This window comes from Pelecanus crispus, chromosome 3 (genome assembly GCF_030463565.1).
Source record: "Pelecanus crispus isolate bPelCri1 chromosome 3, bPelCri1.pri, whole genome shotgun sequence".
Classification (NCBI taxonomy): domain Eukaryota; kingdom Metazoa; phylum Chordata; class Aves; order Pelecaniformes; family Pelecanidae; genus Pelecanus; species Pelecanus crispus.
The window spans coordinates 11710876-11732918 of NC_134645.1; the positions used below are offsets into that span (position 1 = coordinate 11710876).

Below are 22043 nucleotides of genomic sequence, written 5' to 3' on the forward strand. Positions count from 1 at the left end.
ACATGGTGCTAATAATGCCAAGTTCACAGGTTCAATCCCTGCTCACTACAGGGGGGTTGGGCTCAATGATCTCTCAAGGTCCCTTCCAACCCAAAGCATTCTATGATTCTAAGTTTATTTTCAGCTCTTGTGTTCTCCCCAGGTAAGTGTTTCATGACAAAGGCAGCCAATTTGTGAAGGGTTTCCCAGTTGGTTCCAGGTTGTACCTAGACAGACGACTAATGTGGAAGGAGAGGTTCCCTAGGATTTTAAGTAAAATGAAAGGAGTTTTATAGGAGTTCTGTAGGGACGTGGTAGCTGACTCTATACTATCCAAGTGCAAACAGGAGATTTTAATAAAGTGAGTTTGCTGGCTGGCCTGTTTATGTTGACATGTTCAAAGTGAGGGTCTGAGGGGTTTCTGGTGGATTAAATCAGAGTCTCAGACAACAGTATGTCTATTTCTTGCAAGGGCTTTTTTTTTTTTCCCCCAACGAAAATTCTCTAAAATATTAGCTCTCCACCAGGCTTAGTGGGTGCTTAGGTTCTTTCATTTACAGCGTGAACACACCGTGTAGAGATAAAGCTACGGTTAGGCATATAACCTTACTTGTTTTCATGCTTGGGACCAGAGTCTCTCTGTTATCAGTAGTAGCTTTGAGATTCATCTGGGTAGCATTCCTTCCTTACAAGCTTTGTGTGCATGTGCTGTAATTCTGTGGGCATTTCAATATTGTGTTTATCAATTCTCAGATTTGAATAGATGTGATTAATTGGAAATCTGTAATTTTTTCAACACCATACTAATTAAGTCTTTGTGCTTAGTATGAAAGTTCTTGTGGTTCTGTATCTTGTGAGAAGTTAAGTAATACAGGAAGGTGGACTTTGTTCTTTTTCTGTCTTTTTGATAGGTACAATGGGTCTCTCCCAAATGGAGATAGAGGAAGAAGAAAAAGTAGGTTTGCTTTATTTAAAAGGCCCAAGGCAAATGGGGTGAAACCTAGCACTGTGCATATTGCCTGTACCCCTCAAGCAGCAAAGGTAAGCTTGACTTGTCTAGTTAAGTCTTATTTCTCGTAGTGCTGTCTAAAGAGTTCAGTGAAGTCAGTGCCGTTATGCTGAGATGAAATGATGTAAAAAGCATGAAGTTCTGGCTGCAAAAAGAATGGTTTGTGTGTGTTCAAGTTTTTTTAGTACCTGTCAGGGTTAGCAAGAAACCGTTCAGGAAAACAAATCTGGTGCCCAGTCCTTGCTGTGTCCAGAAAGAAAAATGTTTATTTTTGAAACATGAATGTTCAGGGCATAGGCTAGTCATGTAAAACACTTTCTATTTTGTTTTCCTTCCAAACTCACTACAGACATCTGTTCTAGCCTTCCTGTTTTCACACTCATTCATGCTTTAGGACTAACTTTGCTTCATGTGAAGCTGACTTTGAAATGGTCCTTTCCCAAAGCTCTGTGTGCACTTGCTATTCCATCCAATGGGTAGGAGTTCCCCAGGGACAGGTGGGTTTTGCAGGGCACATTTTATACTGCTTGCAATCAAGTTCAGACTTCCCATTAAGAAGCAGTAAAGGAATGACTTAGGTCCTAAAGTTGAATTGTATTTAATGTGAAAACTAATGTATTGTAGCTAAGGTATTACCATGAAATACTTCTGTATTGTGGTGATTTAAGTGTATGCAATTATGTTTAACAACAAATTGAGCATTTCTGCTAAAACCAATGGAATTTGAGAATGCTTAGTGGTTGTTTAGAGATCTCCAGTGTTGAGATCAGGCCATTAAAAACAGTTGTGTTAAGTGTTTGACTCCCTTGATACTTTGACACTTAAGAATATTGATTCAGGGAAAGGCATAAAGTATTCTGAAATCAAAAGCATTTTGCTAACCAAAGTTCTTGTAATAGAATTATATCTATAGGAGATCTGTGAAAAGAACATTTATTTTTGCTAATTCTTTATGGTCCTCAAGTAAGTGCTATTTAGAAGCACTTTTAGAAGCGTGTTTGTTCAGTTCCTAGTAGGTAGTTGCAGAATGAAAATCTAGACTCACAAACTGAAACCTAGATTACTTTGCTACAAGTTCTGCACCCTGTGCTGAGTTTCTCCGTTTTACCCTGTTTACCACCACTACTTGTTACATTTTTTGTCTATGTATCTTATTAATCATCACTGATTTTAGTATGAACTCGGATCCCGTTTTTAGAATGAAGTCCCTAAGTTTTTGTCCTCACTTTACTGTTGGAGAAGCTCAGGCTGAGAAGGCCATGAAGGTGTTACATTAAGTTTTAACCTTTACACTCAGGTGTTTTGTTCTTTTGTGTTAAGGCCAGTGCTGCTTTAACACGAAGAATGACTAATAATATGGCTTGGTTACATGTATTTTGTTGCAGCATGTGGTGAAGAGACCAGTTTGGCCTGTTGCTGAATCAATCCTGCAGCTTTTTTTAATGGCCAGGACTGGTTTTTGTGAAGTTTAACTACAGGTGTGTCACTAACAACCATCTGCCCTGATACATTAATTGAGCAGAACAAGAGCCTGGTTATATATATTGTCTGCTTTGCTGTATTCAGTAGTGTTACTGTTCGCTAGTTCAATAATATTTGGCATTTTTTCCATAGGCAATAAGTAATAAGGACCAACACAGCATATCTTACACTTTGTCTCGGGCCCAGACAGTAGTAGTTGAATATACACATGACAGCAACACAGATATGTTCCAGGTATGTGAAGTAAATATGATAAATGTATTCTCGCATTTGGTAGTTTCTAACAAGACATCCTCTCAAGAGGCTTTTTCCCTCAGACCCAAAAATTTGCATGTGTCACTTTCTGCACTTTACTGCTTAGAGACATTTAATTCTGTTCATTGCCAAGGCCATCACATGAACAAGGCTGTATATCTGTGCATCTCTTTTGGGCTTGGTCAGAGGTGAAAGTTGTCTTTTTGTGACTAATGCACAGGATTATGGTTTTGCCTTTGATTGCTGGTCTGCAAGTCACATAACCTGTCTCTTAGTCCCTCCTTGCAAAATGAAGAATAAAGTGCACAGGTGTCTTTAAGCGCTTGGAACTTTGCTTCTAGCATTTACGAAGGGATTTAGGATCAGCCAGTTGGAGACAGGGTAGAAGAAATACAATGGGAAACTACAGAAAAGCTTTTGGCACAACTAATATGATAAATACCCCTAACTCCTTTAAGCCAACCTAGAAATAAGTCTGAAGTGCTGGGAAGTGTGGAGAGAGGAGGCCCAGTGCTGATGTGCTGGCAGTTCAGAGCAACTTTACTGCAGTTCCTGTATGTATGAGAAGGAACCACAAACACATTTGCAGCTGTGGTGTGCGCTCATGTCTTATAATTGTTTCCTGTTTTTTCTCAAAAGGAAGGGTTTTGTTTGGGGGTTTTTTGTGTGCTTTGTTCCTTCTGATTCCTGAACTGATCATGCGTTGATTTTTTTTTTTTGTTGGTGTTGTCGCTAATTTATGGCAAGGAGTTTTGCTGTCACAGCATTTAGCTGTGATGCCACTGCAGGATCTAAGGAGGTGGGAGGTGTTGGTAAGCGGTGGAGGAAGCTGCTATGCAGCTGCAAATACCTACAACAGAGCAAAAGGGCTGTAATGAGCTAACTGCAGCATAAGCTATTACTTGTGTAAGTGTTCTCTCTTCAGGCATGCTGTGGCATGTATGCTGCTCTAAAATTGCCAGTGGCAATCCCTGTGTACTGATGGGTTATCCTGCCTAAGAAGCAATAGAAAAATACATTCTGACAAAGCAGTTTCAGTCTCATGAAAGCTCTCCATCCAGCCTCCACCAAAATGCACCTCAGGCTTTTGGGTCTCCTGCCCAGCAGTTAATCAGTCTTAATATAACCAGCTATTTTATAAGAGGCTGTTGAGAGCTCTGGAAGTGAGTGGTGAAAAGCAGTAGTGTATAAGTGGGCTTTAAACCTGGCTATGTGGATGTTTGGGAGAGGGATATAATTTCTCTTCATGCTTTATAAGGAAAAGGACAAGATGACTTGACTGGAAAAGCAGTGAAACCCATGCAATTCTATCAAACCCGGTAGAGTTGTGGGGGACTGGAAAACTCATTTTTCCATGCAACCAGAAAAGAAGGTGCAGCTACTAGAAAAATCTGATTGTATTCAGCTGTTGTACTCCTGTTGTGTTCTGTGCATATTAATGTAACCCCTCCCTGCCATAAACATCTTGTACCTGGTCTTTCCTGACAGATTTGCTGCTTCTCAGTGTCCCACTGGAGCTGGAGAGTCAGCTCACATAGTCTAATTTTCCTACATCTACACCTCCACCTAGTCTGGCATTTTTCAGAATATTCTGGGCATGCAAAGTGACTGAATACCAGTTTTCTTCCATCTAACTGCTGTTTCCTAGCTGTTTTGGTGCTGCTGCAGCTGGTCCGGCTGACCTGAGCGTAACCGTTCTGATGAGAAGACCTTCAATGGGAAATTGTCTCAGAATTGACTTAATTACATCATTTTATTCCCCCTTCCTTCAGTTGGCTGTACTCAGCCCTCAGAATAACTTTGATCACATGGAGGTGGAATAACTCATCAATTCAGATTAGGCTTTAGAAACCTAAATTTAGATTGGTGGAAGGGAATGCTTCAAACTGAATGTCATGATTTTTTTTATCCCTTTTAAATGCTTTGAGTTTGAATATTCCTAGACCCAAAGGCAAACTTCTGAACAGGTTGTTTTTGCTTTTTTTTTTTAAATCCCTTTCCAGATTGGTCGGTCAACAGAGAGTCCTATAGACTTTGTCGTGACAGATACAGTTCCTGGAAGTCAGAGTAATTCAGATACACAGTCTGTGCAGAGCACTATATCAAGGTTTGCCTGCAGAATCATATGTGAACGTAACCCTCCTTTTACAGCAAGAATATATGCTGCAGGATTTGACTCTTCAAAAAACATCTTTCTTGGGGTAAGGGAACTCTTCCCTTTTTTCCTCAGTTCAGTGCAGGCTTATTTTTAAACTAATTCATAGCACCACTTCAGCCAAATTAAAAGTTTTCATTGATGTAATTTCTTTTAGGAGAAAGCTGCAAAGTGGAAGACATCAGATGGGCAAATGGATGGACTAACCACAAATGGAGTTCTTGTTATGCATCCCCGTAATGGATTTACAGAAGACTCCAAGCCAGGGGTGTGGAGAGAGATATCTGTGTGTGGGAATGTGTTCAGCCTCCGTGAAACCAGATCAGCTCAGCAGAGGGGAAAAATGGTAAGAGTAGTAACCGGTGTTTTATGCAGTCTGTTTAAAATGGGTACAACCATAAGTGGTACAGCTTGGGCATAAACGGAGGCTGGAATCTGCCTCATTCAGTGTAGATGTCACCTCTGTAATTAGTTACACTGCCCTTTTATGTGTCTGTGTTCATACACGAAGGTGTCTGGCTCAACCTGAATAACTGACATTTATCTGCAGACTAGTACTTAATAGCAGATCTAGACTGCTCTTCTAAATTGAGTTGCCAGTCTACTATGCTCTTCTGCAAACCTTCATAGTCGTGCACATATTTTAGAGTATTTTCCTGATTCTCCCTCTTGAGTTGATGCTTTTAAGGTTTTCCCACTTTTCCTTACTTTATAGAATAATAAAGAATAATTACAGTTTTATTGACACATGCCTATATGCCTGGATGTCCATTTCTGCCTTGGCATTCTGGGTTTTCCTCTTCCTGTTGTTTCCAAAGCATTGGCGACATTTCCAGGAGATGATTGGTTTTAGTATGACTTGGGATTTCCTAGCAAAAATAAATGCTACATGAACACTTAAGTGATGCATTTAGCTAGGAATGCTGACAGCTGACTTTCTGGAGAAGAGGAAGGCCATGTGTAAAGGTGTGTTTGAAGAAAACAGTCTAAAATGTGATGGAGGACTAAACAAGACTTGTCAAGAAGTTTGGTTTTTTTAAAAAAAAAAAAAAATGGAGAGGGAGAAGCTGACACTGGGCTCTCTGTGGGTATCTTGTATAGGACAGTCAGGAGCTGCTTGGAACTTTTTGACTGGATCTTCCAGGGGGATTTGTGCTATGGAAGTGCCTTATGTTACTCTTCAGGTAACCTTAGGTGACACCTCTCTTTTCTCTTTGTCCACCACAAGGTTGAGAACGAAACAAACCAGCTCCAAGATGGCTCTCTAATTGACCTGTGTGGAGCAACGCTGCTGTGGCGCACTGCGGAAGGGCTTTCACGCACTCCTACTGTCAAGCACCTGGAGGCACTAAGACAGGAGATAAATGCGGCAAGGCCCCAGTGTCCCGTGGGGTTTAACACCTTGGCATTTCCCAGCATGAAGAGAAAAGATGTTGTAGATGAAAAGCAGCCGTGGGTTTATCTGAACTGTGGCCATGTCCACGGCTATCACAATTGGGGAAACAAAGAGGAGAGAGACGGCAAGGATCGCGAGTGTCCCATGTGCCGCTCTGTCGGCCCCTATGTGCCTCTGTGGCTTGGATGTGAAGCAGGATTTTATGTGGATGCAGGACCTCCAACTCACGCATTCAGCCCCTGTGGACATGTGTGCTCAGAAAAGACAACTGCATATTGGTCCCAAATTCCTCTTCCTCATGGTACTCACACTTTTCACGCAGCCTGTCCGTTCTGTGCGCATCAGCTGGCTGGTGAGCAAGGTTACATCAGACTCATTTTCCAAGGACCTCTTGACTAACACATGTGTTACCAAGGACTGCAGCAAACTGATAAGCTAAGCGATTCTGATTTTTAAACCAACTGTTTTTCCTATTCTCTGGGCTATGCTGGTTTGCATTAAGATGAAGAATTTTGGGGTTTTTGTTACAACAGCTAAATCCCTCTCTATTGAGGAAAGTCTGGAAATGGAAGAAACGGGGGGAGAAAGGGGAGAATTCCTGCTTTTATTTAGTTAATAACTACTTCTGAAGAGGTGAAGGAAGTGGTGTAGAGCGAACTTCGATGCCTTCCATTTAATGGTTTTGAATTACATGCCAACAGTGTTTGAAAGTTGTTTCATTCTTTTTGTATATGGAGGGTAAATAGTTCAAAGAACATTAGTTTACAGCTTGGATGCAAACATTGTAAAATATAACGTGTATATTAACTCTTTTCTATTTATCTTTATTATTGAAAAGTATGTAGAAAGTTTAGAGAGTAGGATGGTCATAGTGTGTTCATCCAGCAATTAGATGCATAGAGTAGTTCTGGATGGAGAAGGACGTGAGATGGAAATGGTAGAAAAATCTTTTTTAATCTAAAATACTGAGTTCTTAGAATAGTTAAAATGCTTTTTAAACAAAGCTAATGCAAATTATGATGGCATAAAGGTGTGCTTTAACCATGTTGAAAGGTAGCTAGGAAGGACTTCTTAAAAAGTCTTTTTGGTAGGACTGTACTTAAGATCTGGTTATGAAGAGAATATTTACCAGACTTTGAATATGCAACTTAGTCTAGATTAAGGATTTTTTCTCCCTTCATGCTAACACATCTCTTTATTTAGCATTAGTGACATTTGTGAGGATTTTTCCAATGTTCAACATTAACAAACCTAAAAGATGAGGCTCATTTTGTTCCTTGCTGTTTGGGGAGGGGGGTGAGGGGAGAGGCAGATGTGCCCGTGCACATGTGTGGGGAGCAGGGAGCAATTTGTGAATTGGCCATGGTCACATGTGACAGGCTTGTCGGCCGGATGTTCTGCCTGCCTTCTGGCCCGTTGCAACCTGGCGTGCTTGGGCGCGTGGGAGCCACAGGCTTGCCTTTACCCTGCAGTGAGGAGCTGGGTGCAAATACTCATCTAGGCCACACATGGAACGAAGTTGAAGCCTGGTACCCAAGGGATGCATGCCTGCGTCCTAGTGTCCTTGTGCAACTTGTCACAATTGGCAGTCTGTTAGGGGAGAGCTTAAGCTGGGACTGGACTGGACTCGTAGACCTCAGTGTGGGATGCTTGTGTAAGGTCTGCTCATGCTGCGGTGGGCGCTGGTTAGTAGTCTCTCTCCGCTCCTCCCCTCCCTACCCTTCCTTTCCCTCTGTATCCACCAGAAGAGGCCAGTGCACTACATCCAGCTTTGCTGCTAACCCACTGTGCTTCATGGCAAATACACAACCTGACCTTTTTAGGATTGAGTTGAGCTTTTTTGGCCAGCTTCTTTTTTTTTTTTTTTTTTTAAAAATACGTACTGTATAATTGACAGTAGCAAATTTCTGTACTTTATAGCATAGCTTTAATTTTTCCTTTTGAAGCTGTTCTAAAGTTTTCTTGGTTTAAAGAGAGACCTACGTTACTTAGATGTCATGAATTATTTACTTTGTCAATTGTTTCTCCATTTTTAAAAGGAAATTATATATATTGTTTGGTTCACTCAGGAAATGCATGTGTCAGGAAACCTGTATTATAAGTTCAGTTAGCTGTCATGTACAAGTAACTGCTGTTACTCCCTTTCCATAGAAATATATACTGATTTGACATTTTCCAGATTATATGCATTAAGTAATGAAACTTATGCAGCGAGAAATCCCTGTATTGTAGTTGTTCTAATCATTTTATTCAAACTATAGTATACTGTAGTTTAATTTTTATTTGCAAATTAATTTATTCAAACTACATGAGTAAACACTTTTCAAAAATAGAAATTCTGGGATTGTCTGTTGCTTTGTTTCCAAGAGATGGGAAAGGTGGCTGGAGGTGGCCGTTCTGCTGTCACGTGTCTGTTCTGCACATGTGGATTAAGATCACAAAAAAAAAAGCGCAACTGTTTACATGTTACCCTGGTTTGCATGTTATCCTGGTCATGGATTTGAATGGCTCCTTTCAGATGTGACCTTCCAGTGTGTCTTTTATTTAACCCTACATTAACAAAGGCAAGATTCTTGTTCAAAAGACATAGTTAAATGGTATCTTCCCTGAGTAAGTTACAAATAACAAAATGTAAGCAAAAAATTTAACCAAGTGGCTGGGCTCTTGTAAAATGTCAAGAGCTCTTGATTTCATCTTCCACAGAATGCCGTTGGTGCTTCTTCTCTGGTCCTGATCTTGTTGATTACAGGGATATGAAAAATCAGAAAAGGACATGATGAAAGCTACAAAGCAGTATGAGTAATAGAGACACGAATTGCGAAAACAGATTGAGAATTGGATGGTAGCAGACACATGGAAAGCAGTGTACTCGCCCTGCGTTGGAGGCACAGCTGGAGGCTGGTGTGGAGCCAATAGTGCAGTTGGTTACATGCACATCTGACTGTAGAGGGGGAAGGAGAGGTTCATGCCCAACACATAACCATTGTTAAGCTTGTCCCCCATTAAGATGATATTTCATGCTTTCATTAGACTTCTCTACCCCTGCCCCCTTCACCCAAAAAAGAAACACCACAGAAGAAGGTGTAGTCTTAGCAGAACTGGCTGTTTCTCTGGGCAGTGTTATGCTAAGGTAACCCTTTGGAGTCTGTCCCATGCTCTCTGCCTGTTGTGTACCTTTCTTGACCCAAGCTGAACTTGTTAATCCCTTTCTTAAAGGAGCAGAACATGGGCATTCAAATGCCTGAGACATGGAAATCCCACTGTCAAAAGCAGGATAGTGGCAGTTGAGTAGTTTGAAGAATAATTTCCATACAACATGCAAGCTTACTAAAAGCAGTAGCTTTGACTGTGGTTCCCTATTTGAGTTCCCCCATGGGCTTCTGTTCTTTAATAAACAATTTAAACAGAAGGTCTTCTGCTCTGTAAACTGTAAAATGAGTGTCAGATTGAAAGTAAAATGATCCCTTTGACTCAACCAGCTGGCTGAAGCACTCTGAACTGTAAGACCTTTGCTTCTGAACAAATCCAGGAGCTGGGAGAAGTGCAAGAAGTTGCACTGTGCTGGCTTTGAGACTGTTACAGCTCCACTTGTGTGCAGCCTAGATCAGCCCCTTGTACCTGCAAAAACAAGCCCCAAAGGAGATCTGTGGCCTTAACCTGCTTCCAAAGTTTTTTTGAATGGAAAGAAGCATCAATGATGCAACCAGCAGATGGGACAGGACTGTTCCCTGGGAGATCACCGCAGGTATGTGGAACTGATGAGGGAATACATGTGGAAAATGAGGTAAGTGTAGGCCCTTTTCTAGCTTTAAAGTTTTGTGAACATCTGCAGAAATGCAACTGGAAATCAGCAAGTAGCTTTCTGCAGTTGGTTTGAGCATGGCTGCTCTGTTCTGCACAGTTCTTGTGTGTGATGTGTAATGCAGGTGATTTAATGAGCTCGTTTGCTTTTCAGCTGTAGGAAATTGCATGGATTTAACACTGGTAAAAGACAGCAGCTGGCTAATGAAGCATTTTTTTTTTTTTTTCCCTCAGAGCAGAAGTGGGGCAGCTCTTGATGTGCTGACTCACAGCAGGGCAGGAGCATGTTGATGGGGAGGTTGCTGGGGGTTTCCCTGCGAAGGCGGTGGGTAGTCCAGCACTGACGGAGCACTCTGTTCCCTTCGCTGACTCAGCCATTGGGTTGAAGCAATACCATGAGCGTGTGGTGTGGCTCTGAGATGTGTTGTGCAGGCTGGGGATGAGGTTTTCTACTCCCATCTGTGCTAGGCTTGTTACACCTGCAAGAATGAGGCCAGTATCCTGGAAGGTTTAATGACATGATGAAGTCACACCAGCAGTCCCCCTGAAGGTGCTCTGCAAATCCCATAATGACCCTGCTGTGGCATGCTTGATCTGTTTCTGAAGAGACACTTTCCAGGCCTGATTCTAAAAATACACTTCCAGTTTTGCAATATAAATCTATCATGATGACTACAGCTACCTGCCTGCATGCTGTCTTTCAGCTGGATTAGGCCTGGTTGCTGTTGAGTTAGACCAGATTTCCTGGTCCTAGTCTTGGCTCGTGCAATCCCCGCTTCCTTTTCTGTAAAAAAACACTGGCAAAGCTCATCTATTTTTAATTGTAGCACTTGGCTTTAACAAGGGCTGTGATCATCCTGGAAATGCAGCTTCTAAGGCTCTTTTGTGGCTACAGATCACTTGTACATGTGCTGTCATGCATCCTGTGAAAAAGATCTGGGAAAGCATCTCTGCGGGAGCTGTGATGGTTCCTGTCACTTGTGTCAGGGGCTCATTGGCAAGCGTGGCCTCTGCATGGGCAGCAGCAAGCCTGCCCCTTCCCAGCAGCAAGAGCTCAGGACCCTGTTTTCTTGCAGAGAACAGCACTGTGTCAAACTGCTGTTCAGATGCAGTATCCCATGGTAACGTACCTGGTGACACAAGCTGAGCTGGAGAAACACTGATGTGTGCTATTGCACAAGAAACAGCTGGCTGCTTTGGCTGTGCTGAGGGCTACTGGTTGTTGGTCCTGTCTCCCTCCTGAAAGCAAAAGGGTGGCAGATTTGAAGAGCAGAAAAAACTGCTTTTATTCCCTCAAGCCTAAGCTGCCCCTGTGAGAGCAGCCATCCCGAACACAGACTTGGGGGGCTGCAAAACCTGCAGCGGGACCAGTGGCTTCGGATGTGCCTGAGGCTGTGTGTCAGTGCAGCGTTAGGGAACAGCAGTGGCCGTAACCCCCAGTGCCTGAATCTTTATGTTCCTGCCTTGGTCCCCCTGCGAGCTGCTGCCCATCCTCCTCCTCCCTCCGGATGTGGCAGATACGGTCCATTCCACGGCCGTAGCAAGCAGGCAAATTTGCAGAAGCTGGCCCCGTTCACCTTGCCCGGCACTAGCTTGTGTGGGATCAGGTTAGGCTGAGCTCAGGGGAAGATGCGTAACCGGAGGCAAAGTGCCAGTTCTGGCAGTCAGGAGCTCCCTGGCTCCAGCTCTCCCCCAAGATCTCCCTGCATCTTGGCTGCTGCCACACAGAGCAAAAGGGACATGGCAAAATGGGTGGACAGTGCCAGGTCCTGGTGTGGAAAAGGGGTGTGGACCCTCAATCTGGTGTCTGAGCTGTAGAGCAGGAGAGCTGACAGTGGCTCTCCAGGTCTTCCTGCATGAAAAACATTTGGATCCAGAGTAACTGCTCTTTTATAGAGCAAGGTCCACCCAACCCCACTGTTTGGTTTCCAGTGGGGGATGTAAGTGTATGCCTGGGAGGAATAAGAACAGCACAAGCAGATGTGACACGGCCCAAGCCTCATACAAGTTGTGGCTTGGAGACTTTGAGTAAGAGGTGGCAGCTGTCGATTTTTCTTCCTTTAATATAACTTCATTTGAGCTCAGATAGGCTTCCAGCATCTGAAATTCTTGCGGCAAGGAGACCCAAGGTTCAGCCGCACGCTATGAAGTACCACTTGTTTGTTTTGAGCCTGTCTGATGACTTTGCTTTATATGCAATTTCTTGTGTTACAGGAGGCAGTAAATAACCATTTCTCATTCACCTTTTATCTGCCACTCTTGATTTTGCCAGTAGTGTGCCTGGCTGCCTGTCCTTGTTCTACTGCACCTCTTGTGGGGCTGGCAGGAGGGAATGGGAACCAGCACCAACATCACTCTGTTTTCTGCCCTGTGATGTTTGCCTGGCTCTGCTCGAAGATGTGTTTGTGGCAGCAGCGAAAGCACCAGCAAATACTCAATTCTGCCATCCCTGCTGAGGGCCCAGCTCTACTGTGCAGGGGGTTGAGACATCACACATCCTCTGCATGGGCGCAAATGACTTACGGATCAACTAGAGAAGCACTATCCTGCTGGCAAAGGCAACTCCTTTGTAATTTGGCAACACCTGCAATACCATGAAGTTTTTATTTTGAATGCTTTTGCTGATTTAGTGTGACTAAAGAGCTCTGAGGCAGGAGTAAATTATTAATCTGCTCCGAGTTCTTTCGTCTACCTTGTCTATGTACGTAATAACAGCTCTGTACTGAGATAGCTACTGGAGATCTGCCTTTCAGAAATAGGATGAGGGTAGAGTCCTTTGGAGTTATAACTCATACCATGATTGTCTATTTCTCCTCTTCCTAGTGGAAAGGTCTCATTAAAAGGCTTCCTTTCCACAGCACATGACAGACTCCTAAGGATTCCCCATGAGTGCGCCACATGAGTGGCACGGAGAGGGTAGGTAGGAAATGATAGTTCACATTTTCAGACAGTAGATGAAAGTGCAGTACACAGTTAAATCACTTGGGGGGTAAAGCTTCCTTATGTGTATTCTTTACTAATAATTCCCAAGATCATCCTGTCTGCTTATTTATAGTTCATTGTCTTTGTCCTTGTATTTGTTTCTGCTTCAACCCCCCCCAAAAAATTAAATCAGAATCACTTTGCTCTGCAGTTGTTTTATCTGACAGTTTCTCACTCATGTTCGCTGTGGTTATGATTATTTTTTAAGCGTTTCTATTAAAATATGTGACTTTGCATTGAACCATGTTGGCTGGACTCAGGCCCTGCAAAATGTGTTTCAGGGTTTTTTTGGTCATCCATTCTTCAGCCTAGATAGGGTTTCCTTTCAGTCTGTCCTGGAAAATGCTGGAAATGTGAGCTGGTCAAGGATAAGGGAAGAGCAGTGGCTTTCCTGGGCTCCTGGGAAACAGCCAGATGAAGGATGAGTCTTGTGGTAAGCTTGGCGTTTCATCTCTGGGCTGACGCGATCCACTTCTTTCCCTGGGTCATGCTCAGATCCCCAGTACCTCCCACATCCCAGCCCTCAGACACCTGTAAAATAAGTTTTTAATACAACCATCTTACAAATGGGATCTACCTGTGTTATTCCCTTTGGTTGGTTGCAATGTAGGAGCTGAATGAACACAAAGCCTTTAGTGTTTCCATATGCTCTTCTCTCCAGAATAATATTTTTAGCTGATCCCAGAAGATTTGAAACAAAACAAGTGCATGCAGTGATATTCTAAACTTGCCTGGATGCAAAGCTAAAAACTGCAGCTTGCTGTCATGCGCTGTAGGAAAGGAATTGAGTCAACTCATCCTTTCCAAAAAAGCCATGCTTTTTTTTTTTTTGTCGTGTGGGAGGAGGAGAGAATTAGTTATTCAGTGGAACGAGGACAATTAAAAGCAAACGCAGCTTCCAGCGATGCCATCATCTGTTCTGTTAGCCCTGAGCAAAACGGAGACAACCTGGCTTTTTAATTGGCCTCTTTTTTTTTTTTTCCCCTCTCTGGCCTGCACTTCCAGTTGGCACAGTGGTTGACATTTTCAAAAGTCTCTGTAGGACTGAGATGTGGGCATGCCCACTTCCATTTTGCCTGGACAATCACCTAAAATGTGACTTTAAAGGGGATGAAAGGCTCCAAATTGCAGGGGATTGAGATATGGTCTCACCTGCCCAGCTTGCCTTTCCGTGGAATGTTGCCTTGTAATGGGGACATGTCCATGGGTCCCACCATGGGATGAACCTGTGGTGCCACCCTCCACCACTGCTGGAGGATAAATGTTGTCCAAGATGGGTTGCAGGGATGCAGGCACCTCTCCCATCTGTTGCCCTTTCCCCGCAGCCTGTGGTCACAGCAAAGCCAGTCCCAGGCTCTGCAGAGCAAAGCTGCTGGCGCCTCAGTTCATTTAATTAGCTTGCTTCACTTCTAAATGGGAGCTAAATCAATCAGAAGGTCTTTTAAATACCGCATAACAGCACAGAGCATGGATATTTAATGCTTTTTTCACTTACTCACATTAAAAGTGGATTCAGAGCAGCTTTCTTGAGAGGCAGGTTAAGCGATGCCAAAGCCCTCGGCTCCACCATCGCTCCGGGTGTTTTCAGTGTTACTCAGCATTTCTGCCAGCGTCACTCTTTATCACTTGGAAATCTCACTCCGCCTGTTCTCAAGCGGGAGAAGCAGAAGGTGTGTGCAAGCGCCTTCGGGTGCCGATGAATCAGTGCTCACCTCGCACTCCTTGGCAGTTCCTGGCAAATGCCTGCCTGGGAAAGCCATCACCGGAGCCAGAGCAAGTGCCTTTGCAAAAGCGGGGCTTGACTGGAGACCGTGCCAGCCCTAAAGAAAAAAACACCTCAGCCCTCCTGTCCTTAAAACAATATTACCAAATGCACAGTATTTATACTAGTGGAGTGTTTTTCATACTGTGGAGGCCTGGGATTAGTGTTCCTCATGACAGCATAAATATATTTATAGACCATGTGTGTCTGCATTTTGTTATATTTTTATCTTTATAGGCTAATGGTTAATAAAGCCATGCTGTATTTATGTTTCTGCAGCGCAAAATATGTTGAATAGTATCAGGCAAGAGGCTTAGGCTCTGCTGGCCCCAAGCAATCTTTCACACTGTAATTTAGGGGCTAATTCACATTACAGAAGTATAAAGGTGGGATGTCAGAGGTTGGCTTCCCCTAGACACAGCAGAGGGAGAGAAGAGCAGCTGTGGGAGTCCCCAGGGTGGGGGAATTTAACCCACTGTTGCTCTTGGTACTCAAAAAAATAGCAATGCATCCAGTGTATTCTGTGTAGCAGCAGTTTCTAAATGACTTTCCTCAGCCCAGCTGTCCTGTCTGTGGCAGAGCCTCCACTGGGGAGCTGTCAGATAATGCATTTAACATGGGCTTTTCTGATAGTGGGGAGGTGCTAATCTTTTAATCATAATGTTGCTCTGTACTGAGTCAAATGTCTTACAAAACTCCATTACGACTGCCTTTTATCTGCCAAACTTGTTACCTCGAAGGAGGAAAGCAGGTTTGCCAGATGTGAGTTTTTCTTCCAAAAAACCCCATGTTGATTGGCATTATGTTATTGTCCTTTACATGTGAGCTCTGATCAGCTTTCTATTTTGTTCAGTATGGATGTCAGATGAACTGGTCTAAACTTATAGTTCTTGCTCTCTTTTGAGTACCAGTTCTTACAGTCTCTGGAATTTCCCTACTATTTCAAGGGGGGAAAAAGAAAACAAACCAGTAAGGGTTCTGAGATTGCATCAAACAATTTTTTTTCATGAGTTTCAGATGCAAGCTCCTTTGCATCAGCTGATTTTAAAATGTATTGTTCATAATGTAACCACAGGAAGGTCCTCTCATGCATTAGCCTGCCCTGTGGCAGGGTCAGCTCTACCCAAATCCTGCTTGCAAGCATTCATCTCTCTTACTCTTTCAAAATCTGCAGATTAATGGAGACTCCACAACTTCTCCAGGCAGCCTGTTCCTCAGTTCAGCTGTCCTCCTAGTGAAAAATTGCTCCTCATCTTGAACTTTAAGCCCCCCAGGAGGAAAACTTTAGCACGTGACTGCTTGTTATTGCCTCCACAACCCAGAGGATGTGGAGGCAATAGTTTTTTCTCCCTCCTTCTAGCAGCCTTTTACATATGTGAAAGCTGTAAGCATGTCTCTTCTCAGCCTTTTCTTCTCTATGCTGAAGCAGTCCTTTTGATCTTTCTTCATAGGCTGTGCTTGCCAGGGTTCTTGCTTCTGTTTCCTGAGCAGTTTTCTATCTTCAACTTCTCCATGTCCTCCCTGAGGCCCTCCCACTTGCTGAGTGAAGTAAGAAAGTCCCTGCCCATGTCCTACATGCTGTATGTCCCTCCAAAGACTCTTACCCACCTCCTCCAGTGGGGAAAAATATCCTGATGGTTCTTTGCTTTGCTGTGTTTCTGCCCATCCAGAAGCATTTCAGTTTTTGGTGCCTGAGCCCTGAATGCTGAGCAAGTTGGATCTTCTACAGCGTCCTTCTCTCAGGTTTTAACTGCAAGGTGAGGGGGATTATCCACACCAAAACAACCTTATGCAAGCAAATATCAGTGCTGCTGACAGTAGCACTGCTGCACCCAGGAGAGGGGTCATGCACCCTGGGATGGAGGTAGAGCAACTTTCACCCCCAAAAAACACAATGGAGAGGCTCCCTCCCTACCACAGGCTTCTGTGATTCTCCTGGAGCATCCCCAATTCACTGTTCTTTGGGAGACAGATCCTGCATTAGGATCACTCCTAAGCAGACCAACAGTCTTACACAGCCAAGCTGCTCCCCTTTTCCCTGTGAAACCAACTCATTAATGAACGAAGCTAGAACTTGTCAACTCCTACTCTAATAAAGTAAACTGAAGAGCAAGTTGAGACCAAAGACTTACCTACTGTTTGGGGGGTTTTTTTGTTTGTTTTGTTTTCTTAAACACCAAAGCTTTTGCTTTGAGTTGGTTTTTTTATTCCAAGCACTTCTGCAGAGTTTGGAAATAAAGACATTACAACTTTCTGCAAAAGGTATGCCTGTTATTGATTGACCAGCTTCCCCTGTGTGACACTGAATGAACTCATCCAACAAATGGACCTAGAAGAAAAAAAAGGGAGAAAAGGTGCCTAAGAAGCCTTAAACATCTGATATTCAATTTATTAAAATTTAATGATGAGCTATTAATAATGAATGCAGCCAGGAAGATGGGAGAACTGCAGTATAATGGCCTGGAGATTTCTAGTTAGCCAGATTTCTCTACAGAGCTGGGAAAGAAGGAGGCAGCTTTCAAAAGGATGAAAAGGCTCTGAGGGACAGCTATAAGCCACAGTCTGCAATAGTCTCTGTGGGCTGGGTAGATTGGTGGAAGGGTATTTTAAGTGTTTCTTTCATTAAAAGCTGAACTGGGGATGGGTGGCATGCATGTTGGATAAGGAAAAGATGATCATAAATGCCAAGACCCTGAGTGTAACGCAGGGAATTGGGGTCATTTCCTCGCTGATGGTGATTTCCTGTGTGAAATTAACTCTTTCTCCCTGTGTCTCCTATCCCTCACGGTATGTGTGCAGAAATACAGCCTCCTGCCTCTTCAGCAAGATTCCAGGAACCAACGTTCCCATGGCAGTGGCTGTCAGGGACACACCAAGGGATGTGATGAATGTTACACCTTGAGCATAAACAACTCGCCTGTTCACCTCGTAGTAACATTGTCTAGACTGTTTCCTTTGGTGGCTGCATGAGCCAGTGTTGTTCAAGTGAAGATACAGCACATCTGTGACTTCCCTTTCCTAGCTGCCAGGCCAGCTGCCTTATCAAAGAGGGAAATGGAGTTGGTTAGACACAGCTTGTTTTTGTAAGCCCATAGCGGTTGATCACGTGGGTCTTTAAGATTAATTAATGCTGTATTTGGATGTCCCCCTAGATATTGATAATAGGTTCTCCAGTCCTGTGGGACCTCTCCTGTTCCCAGAGTTTATAAAGTCGTTCACTGACAACTGTTTGATTACTTTCTTGAAGACTCCAGAGTAAATGTTACTTGGCCTTGCTGACTCTGAATTTCTCTCATCTCTCTCTTAACTATTAAGTTGTTCTTCTCCTCATCTGGCCTGTATTTCCTGTCTCTGGTTGTTAGTATGAAACGTGTTAATAAGCATCTGGATGCCATTAACATATTTTGTGAGAACAGAAGCAGGATAAAAAGTAGCAATTGAAGGCAGAGCCTACATAGAAGTAAATCTGCGTTCATTTGTGTTTGCATCAGGAACAACCTCCCAGAAGAAGACATCTTTGCACCTTTCTTGTCCTTGTGAAACAGACCACTAGGACTGATTAATGCCAGTCAGGTAGGTATAAAAACACAGTATGGACAAGAGAGTTGCTATGTGGTAACAAGAAATGTTTCCACAGGGTCTAGAGGGTATTAGAAAGAGCTTGGTGTGCCTGCGGTCAATCTCAAAAAACCCTGTCCCAATAAGCATTCCTGTTCTGGCTCCCAGAAATAGGCAGGGAATAAAAAGGGGCAGGACAGAAGAGTGCTGATCACTTTTCTCCTCGCTTTTCAGGGCTGGGTGAATCCACAGAGTGTATCTGAGGCTCTTTTGAACAGTCACCAGCAGATGAAGTCATCTGAGGCCTCTCCCGCACCACAGTTTATTCAGCCAGCTGCTGTAGGTCGTTTAACAGAGGTGCTTTTTAATACGGCACGAACATCTTCTTAGATCAAGCACTGAAAAATGTCACTTTGATTTTGACATACTACCCACAAAGTATCATGTATTTTCTGTTATGTATTGTTGTCAAGGTGAAGAAATGAATTAGCATGGATTTTTAATTACTTTGATCTTGAACTCTGATATAAGTTGGAAGGGAAATATTGTCCTAGATGAATGAAGAGGTGGTGCAACAGCTGATCAGACCTCTGGTGAGGAGCCAAGCCCTGCAAGTGCAAGGAGGTGATTTCGGTCTTGTTTCTATCTCTAGCTTCTTCGATCAAGTTGCTCAGTTCCTACGGAGGCTTCTGCTGGTGGCAAGCAGACACCAGGGGCCAAGAAAAGACATGAATTGTCTGAAAGCCAGGTATACTTCATTTCTGGAAATTTGGGGAAAGGCTGCCATCTGCTGTAAAACAAAGCAATTGCTGGAAATAAATCTGACCTAAATCAAATCATAATAGTCACATTGAAGCTGTGATGAGCTTAGGATAGAAGCAAGGTAAGACAAGTGAAGATGAACTGTGCGTGTAAAGGCACGTCGATGCTTTCCACACAGATCACTCTCCCAATAACAGCTATTACCTATCCCTCCAAAATCATGCCCTTAGAGGAAAAGAACCATCCTTGTGGTCCCCACCTGCTTTAATCCCTGGTATTTCCAGTCGAGGTCAGAGATGGGCAGAGGGGGACTGAGGCAGCAATACATGTAGCACTGTTCAGGCTGGGGGAGCCTGCTGTGAGGGGACAGTGTGCTGCTTCTTCAATTTAATCTAGGTGCCCACAGTACTTCTACAGCCTCTCAGCTGTAGAATTTTAAAACACACAAAGGCGTGTATTTTTCCTCTCAGTGGTATGTGTGCAATACCTAAGATAGCAATGAGTGAGCTTGGCTGCCTCTGCATTATTTGGTTGGGATTCCTGTGCCTGTACCCTCTACCAGTGGACCTCGCAACCTAGAGCAGAGCAAAGTCTAAAAACATCTATAATTCAGGGCCTTTATCTCTGATCTTTAAAATAAAACCTGTACTGAACCCCGTGGTAAAACCAGAATCGAATTCATATCTCTGAAAGTCCCTAAGATCCCAGCCCTGCTTGCTTGGTACCTTCTTTAGACATCACTGACTTGGTCTGTTTTTTCTGTACTTTTTTTTCTCACTCCACATCATCACTTGCTTTGAAACTGCACATTTTGACTCACAAGTAATCTCAGAAACAAGAGCTTTTAGTTTGCCTGAGTAAAGACAGACTGAGAGGTCAGAAAGAATTGTTCCAAATAAACGGATTTGCAAGGAAAAAGGTGGGAATAAAGGACAGGAGCTCCTGACACCCTGTTTTGCAAAAAGAAATTTACTGCATGGCTGTGGGGTGGCAACTCTAGCAGATGCATGTTCCTGGAGTCCTTTAAGAATCAAACATCTCCTCTTGTGCATGCTCAGATGAAAAGGATGCACTTAGGAGATGTAGTTTTTAAAATATTTGGGTTGTGTATTTTCTGTCTGCTTGGAGGCATGCGTCCACCCCTCTGCCAGACAGTGTCTAATACACTAAAATCCAGTAAAGTCAAGATATTTTGCTGCTTCTGGGATACCAGGATGGTTGGAAACAGTGAGATCTGGGAAGGAAAATAATTTAATTTTGGCTGTGTTTTGTGACAGTGGTCAGGAGGTCTAACATCAAATATTGCTGAAGAGATGGTCAGATCAAGATGGTAGGTACTCAAGCCTAAATGGTGGAAGCAGAGTGAGTTATGCAAATAAGAGAGAGGTAAATATTTGTCAGCAGTACAAAGGTGTGGGTCAGACTGGTGAAAACACACGAGGTGAGATGTAGACAGAGATGAGAGAGAGAGAGGAACTTCTGCAGGTGTATCTTAAAGAGCAGCAGGATTAGAGAAAGAGTCTACAGGCTGCAAGAGGAGAAGTCTTGCATAGACCTAGCAAAGCTCGAGGGCTTGATAAGGCATCTTAAATACCTGTGGATAATATAAATAAATACTATAGGTGAATTCCATATGCATCAGGCACGCCTGGTCTTTACACAGTGATTCCTTGTTGCCAAACAGGAGAATCTCCTGTTGTATCTTCCAATAACTTCCCATGTCACCATTTAATTTAAAAGCAAAGCCCCATTTGAATCCATGGTTGATGATATTGGAGTTGCCGCTCGGACTAGACTGTTTCCCATTACACTTCCCTGAAAGCATCCCACTAGAATCCCTCCTTTTGTAATGTCAGGGTGGCAGTGGCCGAATTCAAAGGGAGCATTGCATATAACAAAGCTAGCCTGGAAAGCTGACATAAAAAAAGCCAGAGCCCCTGATGACTCGGGTATTAATGTACTCCACTTTATCAGAATAAGCTGCTATCTGGCAAAATGTGCTCACTCCAGATACAGAAGCAAGAGCTTTTAATTTTACGCAGCCTCTTTACTGGCGACTGACAGTACCAAGAAGAAACTGGGTTAAACACAGATACATCTGCAGCATGTCTGACGTGCTGAGGAATGACTTAGAGCCAGGAGGAAATCCACTACCGTTGCAGACATGGAGGAATAAACACTGTACCATTTAGGAGCAATGGAAGAGATTTGGCATCCCTGTTTTACAGGCTGTCCTTATGTTGTGACAGTGTCTTGATGGAGTCTATTAAGAAATTGTCCCAGACAGAGCCATTGACCTCCACCACCCTGATCCAGCCACTCTTCCTTCCTGCAGGCCCCTTCTCACAATTTCTGCGCTCTGACATGCAGCAGCTCATTCTCGTCTCTGAAGGAAAACATGGGTATTGTCCTCCAGGGTCAGACCAGGCACCCATCCTGCCCTGTATCTTGCCTCTAGCAAGGATACAGCGTGTCAGGTGGTGGCCCGTGAGCGCAGAGGTGGGCCAGACATCTGTCTTCACTGCATGGCTCTGATCCTGAGCTCTAATAGTTAGTATTGGTTTGACACGATAAAAATTATCTTCAAAATTGTGGTATATGTTAATTTTGAAAGCCACTAATGTTGCCCTATAAAACCGCGATCCCATTCTGCATCTTTCTAAGCTCCTGTCTTGAAAGGTTTCTTGTGGCATTGAGTACCATGCTCCACATACACAAGGCATAGAAATGTTTTCCCCACTATTGGCATGAAAAATTCAGTCTTAATATCCTTTCACATCACTGAAGACAAGAAAAGCAGAAACCCTCCATCTGCTTTCTCTGCAGTGTTTATTATTTTACATATTTCTTTTATATCCCTTGCTTCCTCCAAGGACAGCTTTGCCTTAATGTTTGGCTGTTC

At 43.4% G+C, this 22043-nt stretch overlaps 1 protein-coding gene across 2 annotated transcripts in view; it reads left to right on the forward strand.

The window, feature by feature from the left end:
* The window catches only part of PELI1 (pellino E3 ubiquitin protein ligase 1), a 31434-nt gene extending 22893 nt beyond the window's left edge, over window positions 1–8541 (forward strand). Inside the window, exons 3-7 of one of the 2 annotated variants that reach the window (XM_075706987.1) lie at window positions 891–1020; window positions 2603–2704; window positions 4729–4926; window positions 5038–5226; window positions 6109–8541. In XM_075706987.1, the coding sequence (XP_075563102.1) occupies window positions 891–1020; window positions 2603–2704; window positions 4729–4926; window positions 5038–5226; window positions 6109–6675 (1186 nt within the window). In that variant the 3' untranslated portion in view covers window positions 6676–8541. The remainder of the gene's footprint in view (window positions 1–890; window positions 1021–2602; window positions 2705–4728; window positions 4927–5037; window positions 5227–6108) is intronic. The other variant, XM_075706988.1, reaches the window with a different exon arrangement.
* Window positions 8542–22043: the final 13502 nt, after the last annotated feature.